Raw genomic sequence first — 12,306 nt, 5'->3', positions numbered from 1 at the left:
GCATTCACCAGCGTTAGTTTTACTGAGGTTAGGGTTAAAGTTAGAAAGTGAGAGAGAGAAGGAGCGATTGTATGAATATTATTCCGTTTGAGGAGAAGTATAATCCTAGATTCCTAGGGTTCAATGAGATATTCCTGGGTAGAAATGTGAAAATCCCTTTGCATGTCCCTGAGCATTAGTGACGACTAGGGATGGGTAACGTTCACCTTTTAATCGATACGATACCTTTTTCGATACCTGGGAATCGATACGATACCATTTTTAATACTTTTTTATTTATTATTATTGTTATAATTATTATTTGCCTTTTTTATGTTCTATTTTATAGACGTTGGATCATTATCATAATAATAAACATTATAGGCTATTCTCGGCTATTTTCACAGTAACGAGTGTAGCCTACTAAAGCAGTCATCCCAACTGTTACAGTCCTTAATAATGTACTGTACAGATACACACAAAATGTACAGTACTAAAGTAAATGTACTTTGTTATGGTCTACCACTGGTTGTGGATGAGGACCACATTCCTAGCCTTTCCACCTGGAAAGAGGAAACAAGGCAGGACAAAAATGATCAGGCCTGAACTGAGCTCATGTTTCCTTCAATGCATGGGGAGTAAGCAGGCCGCTTCTTATCACAGGGGTAGCACCTGGAAGGAACACGTTATTCCAACCATTTCCTTTCCCCTCCATCAGGCTACTCGGCTGGTGGTATAGAGAGCAGGATTACTGCATGTTTTTTTTGTGAGGGTACCTACAGTATACCTAGGACACACAGGGAGAACATGCAAACTCCTCACAGAAAGGCCCTTTCGCCAAAGTCCACCCTGGGTATGGGCACTGATGACACGGAGGAGAGAACACACCTGCAGCATCCCGGCAGGAATCGAACCCTGGACCTTCTAGCTGTAAGGCGACAGCACTACAGACTGCACCACTGTGCCCCCACCATAATCTCTTCTATTGAAAGCCTATTTGTCGTCTGATGTCCTTGACTCAACTTTGGTAAAAGGGGGGCGGACACTCCATAGGCCATGTCTTTGTAATAATACGCCTGCCGAGTAGACTATAGGTTGTTGTTAATGTGTTAAATACAGGCTGAGTCTTTATGGGTGGGCCGGGTACACTGTGCTGCGTGCTTGTAAATAAATCACTATCCGTTATTAGGACTGATTAACCAAAACATTTTGTAAATAGTACAATACTGTGCTGCTGTAGCAGTACTACAGTACATTGTTCCGTTTTTCAAATCGATTGCCGACAATCTGCATTTCTCAGTAGAGGTCTGCCAAGCCCTGAGGATTCTCATAAGTGCGACTGTGCTACTGAGCATGCTGCATGTGTATTATGTGTTATTATTTACAGGCTGCTTTTTAAACTTAAAATAACATTTTAATCTTTTGTTGTTAAAGGGAGGCCTACCTATTTAGTGTAAGTCCCGAGCCTGGCCTGAGCCCTAAATAGTGGCATCAAAATTGGGCCCTAAGAAAAAAAAACACACCCGTGTGAACTGAGCGGTGGTTTACCCACCAACCCCCCCCCCCCCTCCCCCCTTCCCCCCTGTGTGTGTGTGTGTGTGTGTGTGTGTGTGTGCGTGTGTGTGTGTGTGTGTGTGTGCCTGGTCTGGCCTGGCCTGAAAACAGCGCCCCTCCCTTAACATGTGTGGTCAGAAAAGGTACTACACCTGAGGCTACATACGGACGCACCCACCCACGGACGCACCCACCCACATACACGTACCTCTACACACACGGCCACGTATAGGAGCGGCGTGACCACCGCTCAAAAACAAACATGGTTGCAAACCTCTAGTTCTCGGACTGGATGAACATTATTTCATTCTAGAAGTGCTTGGTTCTAAAATGGGATGCACTGCATTTTTGCCTGCATTGTTTGCCACATTACTCACCCATAAAAGAAGTCGATGTGTGCCACTCCACTCGTTCCAGAGAGAACAATTTGTAAGAATTCAACTTAACTTGTATTCTATTAATATTTAACTTCAAACAAGTGTAGCTTTAAGGGGGAAAGGCTTACTTGAAACATATACTGTAGCTGATCAGAGACAACTAGGAAACCACAAGGAAATGAAAAACCTTTCCTGTAGGGTGCGGACAGCTCATATTATAACTAAGCCTAACCGTAACCCCAACCTCACACTAACCTATCATTTTTCTGACTATTGGAACATTGGAATAATGGGCTGTCAGACAAATGGGCAGCCCTATCCTGAAAGACGGATGACTGTTACATTTTACATGAATATTCTTCACCTTGTAGGCTCTGCTCTACTGTCTGTCTGTACCGAGATACAGTAGGTGTTTTATTTTTGTCTCTGCCAGGCCATAGGCGTGGCTGAGACTATGTTTTCGCCGTTTCCATCTTGTCAACTCGGCTTGAACGATGACGATGCCAGGGACAAAGCAAAGGGGCACTGAGTTAAGATCACAATTATTATTGGCCTGCCACACACGCGTGATAGCATATTTTACTTCTGTAAAATGCTGACTTGATTAAATGGCAGACAGTGAAGCATTTGCCAAAGAGGCCCAGTGGGCTTTGTCTCACTCACCATACTGCAAAAGCTCTCATACACGAGAACAACTGGCTGATCCGTGGACCATCTTAGGCTGGATTTAGACTGCAGTTAAATCTAGCCTGAATCTGATTTAGTTCTCAAATCCGATCTTTTGGCCCGACTGTTCACACTGCATTTGCAAGTGACACAGATCTGATCTGTGTGTTCAGACTGATTTTAACACATACATTGCAATGAAAAAATCTCTTTGAAGGTCCAAGATGCCATGTCTCCATAGACTTCCATGTAGGGGTGGGCAATACTGGAAAAAAACATTATCACGATACTCTTCATGCAGTATCACGATACACGATATTATCACGATACTGTTTTATGCCAGTTTTTAGGTTTATTATGATTATTAGACCCACACAGATATTCTATTGATAATCTATTCATTGTTATGCTGCATATAGAAAGATAGATATCCTAATCTATGATTTTTTTAATGATAACATTTTGATTTTTGATTTAACAATTAACATCTTTTACCTCAAAAGTTGGTGTGATGATGGTTCAGGTCATTCAAATGGGTCCAAGAAATGTTTTATGGGTTCCCATAAAATGTTTTTGAGTGTTGTGAGCTTGTAGATCGGCTATTTTCAAAACAATTTGGCTAAATCATTTCGGGACCTCTCTGGGGGTCTCGACCCACAGGTTGACAACAACCCATGCCTTACCATTGAAACTTGGGGGAAAACAAATTACCCTACGACCAACCAAAGTCAGGAGGTTTGTTATGATACAAGCTTTCTTTTTACAGAATTACTCCGTATTTTACAATACAGTTATCATCCTAGCTTTTAGCTTTTCTACTAAACAAAAATGGCATGGTTTTATAACTAAGCCAATTATGAAATAGACGCGAAATAGACGCTACGATTTCACCGCGAGACACACGCATGCTTCAACGGTGAAAGCATAACAAAGCACTTTATAGCTACTTGTTTGTAGTTAATAAAAACAGAAGCATGCATTTACAAGGCGATCTAAATCACCTCATCAATACTGCCAGAACACACAGCTGTGGACTCCACTCCAGCACACACACACACACACACACACACACACACACACACACACACACACACACACAGCTCAGCAGTTTGCAGTGAGATGGATGATAGCGATAGCAGGACGGATAAAGTAGTTTGCGTCCTGTTAGTTTAATGCATCCATTATTAAAAATATGCTTCAAAGAATGCAGGGCAAGCTGCATCACTGCTTTATAAAGTCCCGTGAAAGTGAAACTAAATCGTGGTCGTGTGCCGTGCTGCTCGGTGCTCCGGTCAGTCACTGTAGAGTGTAGACACTTGGAGCCTGTCTGCGTGCTGCCCGGGGGCGGGGCCGTGAAAGCAAAGGGACAGATCCTTAAGCCATATGACACGTTGAGCCGCGACACGTTGTTAGCTTGTAGATCTGTTCTTTTTGGTGAATTACACCACCGTACTATAGAAGTATAAATTAAGCAATAGAGCAGCGACTCATAGAACGTGCACTCGCTGTATCCAGAGCCTTTTCTGTATGACTGTTTGTATCACGAGAGAAACGATAATCTGAAAAGGCATATCGTGGCAAAGCTGTATCGTCGAGACGATAATTATCGCCATATCGCCCACCCCTACTTCCATGTAATTCATAGTGCATGGATCATGCACGCCTATGCTTAGATCATGCACCAAATGTGTGCACGCTGTTCACAGCTTTGGAAATCCGTTCAGGCATTCATGAGATAGCAGCCATTATGTTTTCTTCAAATGAAAACAAACATGGCTGCCATGTTTTAAAGATGGGGTTGATATGGGGCTTAAACATGCAATTTCGCGATCGCGATCATACCTAGTACATTTTTGGAGTTAAATCTAGCCTGAATCTGATTTAGTTCTCACATCCGATCTTTTGGCCCGACTGTTCACACTGCATTTGCAAGTGACACAGATCTGATCTGTGTGTTCAGACTGATTTTAACAACTTCAACCCAAAGTGCCCTGAGTCGACATAAAGCTGGCTAAAAGGGGTATTTTTCTATATTAAATCATATTTTTCCTTTCACAATATTATATTCGGGTGTCTTTGGGCCACGTCCTATTACCTTAAAATCAACATTATTACGTATTACGTATCAGTTCAATACGGGACACGTCTTTTAGTTTCCAAAAACGTGACCATCCCGTATTTTACGGGACGGTTGGCAACCCTATCTGACATTGCAGTTAGGACCTTGTGAACCCATTTTCTGCCATGCTGTGAGATATGTCTTCATATTACCTTAATTGTTCCTGTACATTTCTCATGTACTGAGGCATCCCCCCAAAGTGCTAGAAGGCATTAAATATATCCGTCTGTCAACTGAATGTTGCTCGCCATTTCTTCTGTAGTGTAAAACTTATGCAGCACTGTTTTATTTTCATTACACCCTTGCGCTCTTGTAAATCAAAATGCAATTCTCGCACTCCTTAATGACATCAGTGGTACTTTTTGGACAGTTTGATATGTGACTTTGCTCGTTAGATCAGGTTAGTGTATTCAGACTGAGACACATCTTTAGAAATCAGATTTGAATCAGATTTGAAACCACCTCTGGATGTGGTTTCTAAATATCAGATTTCATGTGACCTGTCTGCATTTAGGCCGGCTTTACACTGCAGTCAAATCCAGCCCAAATCCGATTTGTTCTCAAATCTGATCTTTTGGCCCGACTTTTCACACTGCATTTGCAAGTGACACAGATCTGATCTGTGCGTTCAGACAGCGTTAGCCCAAAGCTGCCCTGCGGCGACATGTATGCTTTGGTTACCGTGGTAACGACGTAGGCGTCATGACGTTACGTCACTACGTCGACGCTGGTTGATTACGTTCTGATTACGTTCAGGAAATGCGACATAATAGACCATAGTAAACACACGTTAATATTGTTTTTCTCTCTTCTTTTCTTTACTCTTGTGTTTCGCTCTTCTCTCTCGTTTTCACTGTTTAGCTCAAGTGTTTTCCCTCTTCTCTTTTGTTTTTCTCATGTGCTCAGTGCGCTGTAATCAAATAGTAAATACTCGCGCTCTGTAATGATGTAATTTACAGCCGCGCTCGGTGACGCTTGGCCAGTTTGAAGTGGCTTGTATGTGACCTGCATATAAGTCAATGGGGTGGATGTGGTTGCTGCTTTCAGACTGTGTCAGATGTCCTCAGATCCGATATGGATCGGATTTGAAACTACCTCTGGATGTGGTTTTTCAAAATCGGATTTCATGTGACCTGAATGTGACATGTTTGGATTTAGACTATTTAAAAAAAATCGGATTCCACTTTTGAAGTGACTCAGATCTGATTCAGGCTAGATTTCAGTGGCAGTGTAAAGCCGGCCTTAGACTATTTTAAACTAATAGGATTCCACTTTTGATGTGGCGCAGATCTGATTCAGGCTGGATTTGGGTGGCAGTGTAAATCAGGCCTTAGAGATGCACAGCACATACCGTACACGTGCATACAGGCAGCTGTGGCTCAGTAGATCAGCCATTTGGGAACCAGAATGTTCACAGTAAATCCTCAGCTCCGCCTGGCTTTGCATCAAAGTGTCCTTGAGCAAGAAACTGAACCCTTAATTGCTCCCGATGAGCAGGTGGCTTGCATGATTGTCTCTGCCGCTGGTGTGTGAATGGGTGAATGTGACATTATTATAAAGTGCTTTGGATAAAGGCACATAGGAATGCTAGAGCATTTGCCATTGGAATTGGGAGCGTAGCATTATTACCACATTCGATAGTTTGACGTCGTTAACCTGGTGAATGCTACTACAGTATGCCTAAACCTAACCATTACCCTAACCTCAGTAAAACTATGCCTAAACCTAACCCTAACCCTTAGTCAGACTAATAGGACATTGAAATATCGAGATTGTACCATTGGAACTTATACTCGAGGAACAACTGTGTGCGTGCATGCTTGCGTATGTCTGTTGGTGGGGTCTGTGTGGGAGTCTCTCTCCATTCCGACATGTCGCCACTCCGAAATTGACTTCTAATTGTCGGAGTGGCGACACTCCCATAGGGGTTAAGTTTAGGGTTATGGTTAGAGATAGGGTTAGTGTCGGAATGGAGACATGTCGGAAAGGAGACATGTCGGAGTGGCGGGATGTAACCGGTCAGTGTACCTTCACAGAAGCAGGTTAAAAAAAGGGGCACGGTGGCGCAGTCAGTAGTGCTGTGTCACCTCACAGCTAGAAGGTCCTGGGTTCTAATACCGCCGGGGACGCTGTGGGCGTTGGGGCCGTGTTCTCTCTTCCGCGTCATCAGTGCCCATACCCTAGGTGGGGTTGGCGAAAGGGCCTTTCTGTGTGGAGTTTGCATGTTCTCCCCGTGTCTCCTCATGAGGAAGCATGAGGCCAGTCCGTTGCCCAGAGGGAGTGTAGCGCCCAGGATTACATTAGATAATTGACACCGGGTGAAAAATGGGTTACAAAACCGTGGGATAAAAAAAAGAAAAAAAATGGCAAACGTTGATTTGACCAAACACAATCATAAATATGCATGCATGCGCACACACACACACACACACACACACACACACACACACACACACACACACACACACACACACACACGCCTCTCTCTCCCACTGTTTATCCTTTCCCCATTAGTATACACTAATGTAGTGACCAAACATCAGCTCCCCAACAGCAATACACAAGGCTCCAAGTTTCACACCGTCGCGCTGTTGGCAACAACACTGGCACAGTTGATTTCACACATGTTAATGAAGTCGTGTAGTTTCCCTCAGTTGGAGCTCTGTCATATTCTTTTGCTGCATTGAACCATCTCATCAATCTTTTGTGCAGATGAGCTTATTGCTTGCTTAACACAAAGTGAAATTAAATAACATTACTGTTTGTCATATGAAATGCAAATGTGTTCATATACTGACTGTACTCCGTACATGTTATGCCACTCATTGCTAGGCTCATTAAAGCTCTACTGGTATCCATTTTCCTTTTGCTTTTTAGAAATTGAACAAACATTGCCTCTGTTGCAAATTTTATTATGCCTATCTTCAGGCGAGGCACCCAATAAACAAAACATTTCCACTCTGTGTATGTAAATTCTCTCATCTCTTCTTCAGTTTTAGTTATCATGTTCTCACGGCACTTTTCATCTGTCTCCCCCCCTCCCCTCTATCCCCTCCTTCATGCTCTGTTCTCCTCTGTTACCTTCCCTTTGCCCGTTCTCGTTCTTTTCTCTTCCCTCCCTTCTCTCTTTTTTTCCTCCCAGGCAAGCGATGCACGCTGCGAGCGCTGTGGGCATGAGCAAGAGCAAGCGGTGTGTGCGTGCGCGTGTGTATGTGACTGTGTGTGTATGCTGCAATTGAGAGAGTGAGAGAGAGAGAGAGAAAGAGAGAGAGAGAGAGAGAGAGAGAGAGAGACGCACACAGCGCGAGCCCCTCACACAGAGCATGCCTCTGCGTCCGGCAGCCGGCAAACATGAGCCACCTAGCCCTCCACGGCAGGAGAATCCACAGCCGCAGCGCACGCTCACGCACACACACCCGCACTCTCACACGCTCGCGCGCGCAGCCAACGGCAGCCAGGGGGCCAGCAGCTCCGACAGCTCCGGCAGCTCCCGGGAAGAGGACAGCGGCGTTCCCCTCTCCGTGTCGGCTTCCCACCCCGGTGCAGGTGCAGGTCCAGGTCCAGAGCAGCGGAGCCCCAGTGCCAGAGGACCCATGGAGGAGCCCACGGGCAACACGGTGGTCATCCGCATCGGAATCCCAGACCTGCAACAGACGGTAAGGAAGCTCGATCCCCCCCACCACCACCCACCACCCCCTCTGCTCCGGAGAGTGTGAGAAAGAAAAGACAGAGAGAGAGAGGAGTAGAGGGGCTGCCTCTCTGCCTCCCTCTTCCTCTGTGCATGAGATCACTCTGTCTCTCTTTCTCTTGTCCGTCCATGGCTCTTTCCTCTATTGCTTTTTTGTTCTTTAATGTCTCCAGTCTTTCTTCCTCCCCCCCACACCCCCCACCCTTCTTTCTTTTCTTACTTGTGTTCTCTCTCTTCCCCTCCCTCTCTCTCTTTATGTCTGTGGTATGTGTCCTTACTGGCTCTTGTTTGCCAGTAAGCCCCCCTCCCCGACACACACGCACACACGCACGCACGCACGCACGCACGCACGCACGCACGCACGCACACACACACACACACACACACACACACACATGTCTTGATAATAAATCTGCCTCTTCATTAGCCGGGTTGCAGCTGACTTTGACAACTGGCCACTTGAGAGAAAGAGAGAGAGAGAGACAGAGAGACAGACAGGCAGGCAGAGAGAGAGAGAAAGAGAGATAAGTACTAGAGATAGATCGAGAGACAGACAGACTGACTGACTGACTGACTGAGAGATAGAGAGAGAGAGAGAGAGAGAGAGAGAGAGAGAGAGAGAGAGAGAGAGAGAGAGAGAGAGAGAAAGAGAGAGAGGAGAAAGGCGTCAAGGAAAGAGCTGCCTGTGTAAGGCATTGCTAATTCACAAGGACAGGCACAGAGTTCTCCTTCAACTGTAGAACGCTTTTTATGTCTCTCTGTTCTATGTCTAAACTCACACGCACGCACGCATGCACACACGCACTCACGCACTCACGCACACACGCACGCACGCACGCACGCACGCACGCACGCACGCACGCACACACACACACACACACACACACACACACACACACACACACACACACACACACACACACACACACACACACACACACACAAACTCTATCTCTCCCCTCTTCTCTCTCTCTCTTTCTCTCTATCCCTCTCTCTCCCTCTGGTTCCCTGTCATTCTTTCCTTCTCTCTCAATCTTTCCCCCCCTTTCTTTCTTTTGTCTTTCTTAGTATCTACTATGTTTTGAGGCAGTCGTTCACTCACTAGAATGAAATGCAGGCCTGTCAGTCTCCCTATAGAGGTGCTGTGGGTCTAGCTGTGTGCTGTTTGCTGTCTGCTGCATGCAGTCTGACAGATGGACTGAAATACTGCAGAAGCACATTGATGTGGTGTAATACAGCTGGTTCACTCTGTTGCAATGCATGGACTCTGCCACTCGTCATGATTCAAAGTCTGCATGATCATGTCTGATTTATACTTATTAGATCCCGCACCAAAAAGAGGCGATCTACGAAATCTGGTCTTTTTGACGTATTAAGGTGTCTTCACATCAAACAGGCTACTTCCAATGGCTCCAAACTGCAAGTCTGTTGTAGTCTGCTGGCGTTAGTTGGCAAACTTGGCATTTAAAAGTCGGGCGACAGAACATTGCATTTAGACGGCACCTCTTGAGACTGCAACCATGGTTTGGCAGTGTTGCCAGGTCTGCTCATTATAAGTGACTCTGGTCTTGTTTTCCTGTAAAGTTGCTAGTTGTGGGTTGCTTTTGTTTAGAATTGTTTCTGAAGTGTAGTTGCTTATTTGGCCTTGCCTTCAATATTCTTTTAGAAAATAGCTAATGTAATAGAGCTCAAGTGGTGAAACTGGTCACTTCTTTTGGGTTTGTTTTCATAAACCTGGTCGTTTGTTCTGGAGGTAGTGTATCTTGTATGACGGTGTTCCTCACCAAAAAGAGGCGATCTACCTACGACAGAGTATAAATTAGGTATAACATGTAGCATGCATTGAGTTTACGTGTTTATCAGTTGTCTGTGTGTAAAGTATGTGTGAGTTCATGTCTATATAGGTGTGTGAGTGTGTGTGTGTGTGTGTGTGTGTGTGTGTGTGTGTGTGTGTGTGTGTGTGTGTGTGTGTGTGTGTGTGTGTGTGTGTGTGTGTGTGTGTGTGTGTGTGTGTGTGTGTGTGTGTGTGTGTGTGTGTGTGTGTGTGTGTGCAAGCATGTCCTCCATTTTAGCTTGTGTTACGTTCCACTCAGTGAAACTTTATATCAAAATTGTCAGTGTTAATGTATCCATTTGGAACATAATTTGACTTTGTGTGCCGGCATGTGTGCGTGTGTGTGCTCGTGTGTGTGGCAGAAGGTAGCAGTGAGATTGGGCAGGTGTTCAGATGCTAATAAGGCAGTGTGTTTTTCAAGCTTGCCCCTCTGGTGAGTCACACAGCTTCCTTGGCGATACAAAGAGCCCTGCAGATTGACTGAGAGGCTGCAGATGGGGGACTGTTGAGTGTTTTCCCAATGCTTTATTCAGGTGAAAGGCCGTTGTCTGGAACACACATGTTACCAAATACGCCAACATTGGGTTTCCCAAAGTTTTCCATGCCAAAGATCCCCCAAAAGCCTTAGACTCTGAGTGTGGCCCCCTCCTCTTTACGGTGTAGAAAATCAAATAGTGAAAATACCCACATTATGACGCGTTGTGAGCTTGTAGATTAGACTTTTTTTCTTTTTTTTTAGATCATTTTGAAAATAATGACAAACATAAAATAGGGACACCAGGATGAATAGTTTTTTAAGTTATTCTCTCCATTCTTTACTGGCCTCCCTGGCACACCCACTTTGCAAACAAGAACTATTGCTTTTTGAGTATAGTAACAGAGAAACAATGGAACCACATACCATTGCTACAAACAAAGCAATGGTACGATGAGCCTTCATATTGCACAGGCTACACATGAATCGTACCCCAGACAACCTCTTCCAGGCGTACCGTACAGTATAATGTAATCAATCAGTACATTATACACACAATAGGATGCCAGGCCAACAATGACCTGGCAACAGTCTACATAACTTGCTATCTAATTACATTTTAGCCTTTGCATAAGCCTTCAAGGTTGTAGAGGCTAGGGCATTATGTCAAACACAAGGCCCGGGGGGGGGGGGGGGGGGCAAATCAGGCCCACAAATGAATTATCTTTGGCCCGCGGGATGATATTTAATTATTGGTATATTGCACGCACCACCATAATACTACAAGTCCCACAAGGGACTGCGAGTGCATTGGCAAGTATAACAATCCTGCGTCTTCACCATTCATCAGCAGCGGAAGCGTATCGCCTGTGGTCAACTTTCAGCTACCCCTTTCCCCCAAAAAATGGCTAAACGAATGGTGAAAAATGGGGTTTTCAAGCCTGGTGGGAGGCAGAGTACATGTTCATGGATAAAGGGCATAGAAATTAATGCAACTGATTTTGATTTCATTTCTCATTTGACTATTTTCTGTTTTTAATGCATGCAGTTTAATTTTTGCATTTATCTTGGCTGCTACTAAGGGACATATTTGATTTTTGAATGAAAATAATTTTTTTGACATTCACTAAACATTGAACCAGTCCGGCCCTCGACTTGTAACAATTTCTTTAATTTGGCCCACTGTGTATTTGAGTTTGACATCCCTGGGCTAGGGCAAGTGCTACGGTAAGTGCTACGGGCTACGGCCTAGTCTGAAGAGGTGAGTCCTCAGATTACGGCGAAAGATTGGGAGTGAGTCTGCCTTTCTAATTAATAAATAACTACATGGGGAGTTCATTCCACAATTTGGGAGCCAGAAACCCCTCCGCTGTGTTAGCGGAGGGGTTGCCGGGTTGGATCATCATGTTTTGTACTCTTGTACTTTTGTACATTTGTAAGGAGAGAGTTACGGTAGTCAAGTTTTGATATGACAGATGTCTGGATAAGGAGCTGGGCTGAGTCCTGGGTGAGGGTCTGATCCTTTCAAATGTTATGTGTGAACCTGCAGGATCGAGTGACTGCAGTATGACCTAATATAAGCACTGTGATTGGTTAAAAACCTTAACACAAGCG

General features: G+C 44.8%; 1 protein-coding gene across 5 annotated transcripts in view; it reads left to right on the top strand.

Annotated features, from left to right (window-relative positions):
* Positions 1 to 12,306, top strand: part of shank3a (SH3 and multiple ankyrin repeat domains 3a) — a 453,580-nt gene that overhangs the window by 98,491 nt on the left and 342,783 nt on the right. For all 5 annotated transcript variants that reach the window (XR_013962530.1, XM_080737440.1, XM_080737438.1 and 2 more), the window contains exon 4: positions 7,838 to 8,351. Coding sequence is in view for 4 of the 5 variants with exons in the window: in XM_080737440.1 (XP_080593566.1) it covers positions 8,019 to 8,351 (333 nt within the window). In the remaining variant the exon portion in view is untranslated. The remainder of the gene's footprint in view (positions 1 to 7,837; positions 8,352 to 12,306) is intronic.

Source organism: Nannobrachium achirus (genome assembly GCF_963921795.1).
Source record: "Nannobrachium achirus genome assembly, chromosome: 11".
NCBI classification, from domain to species: domain Eukaryota; kingdom Metazoa; phylum Chordata; class Actinopteri; order Myctophiformes; family Myctophidae; genus Nannobrachium; species Nannobrachium achirus.
The sequence above is the reverse complement of the archived record's forward strand: the minus strand, read 5'-3'. Positions and strand labels throughout refer to the sequence as shown.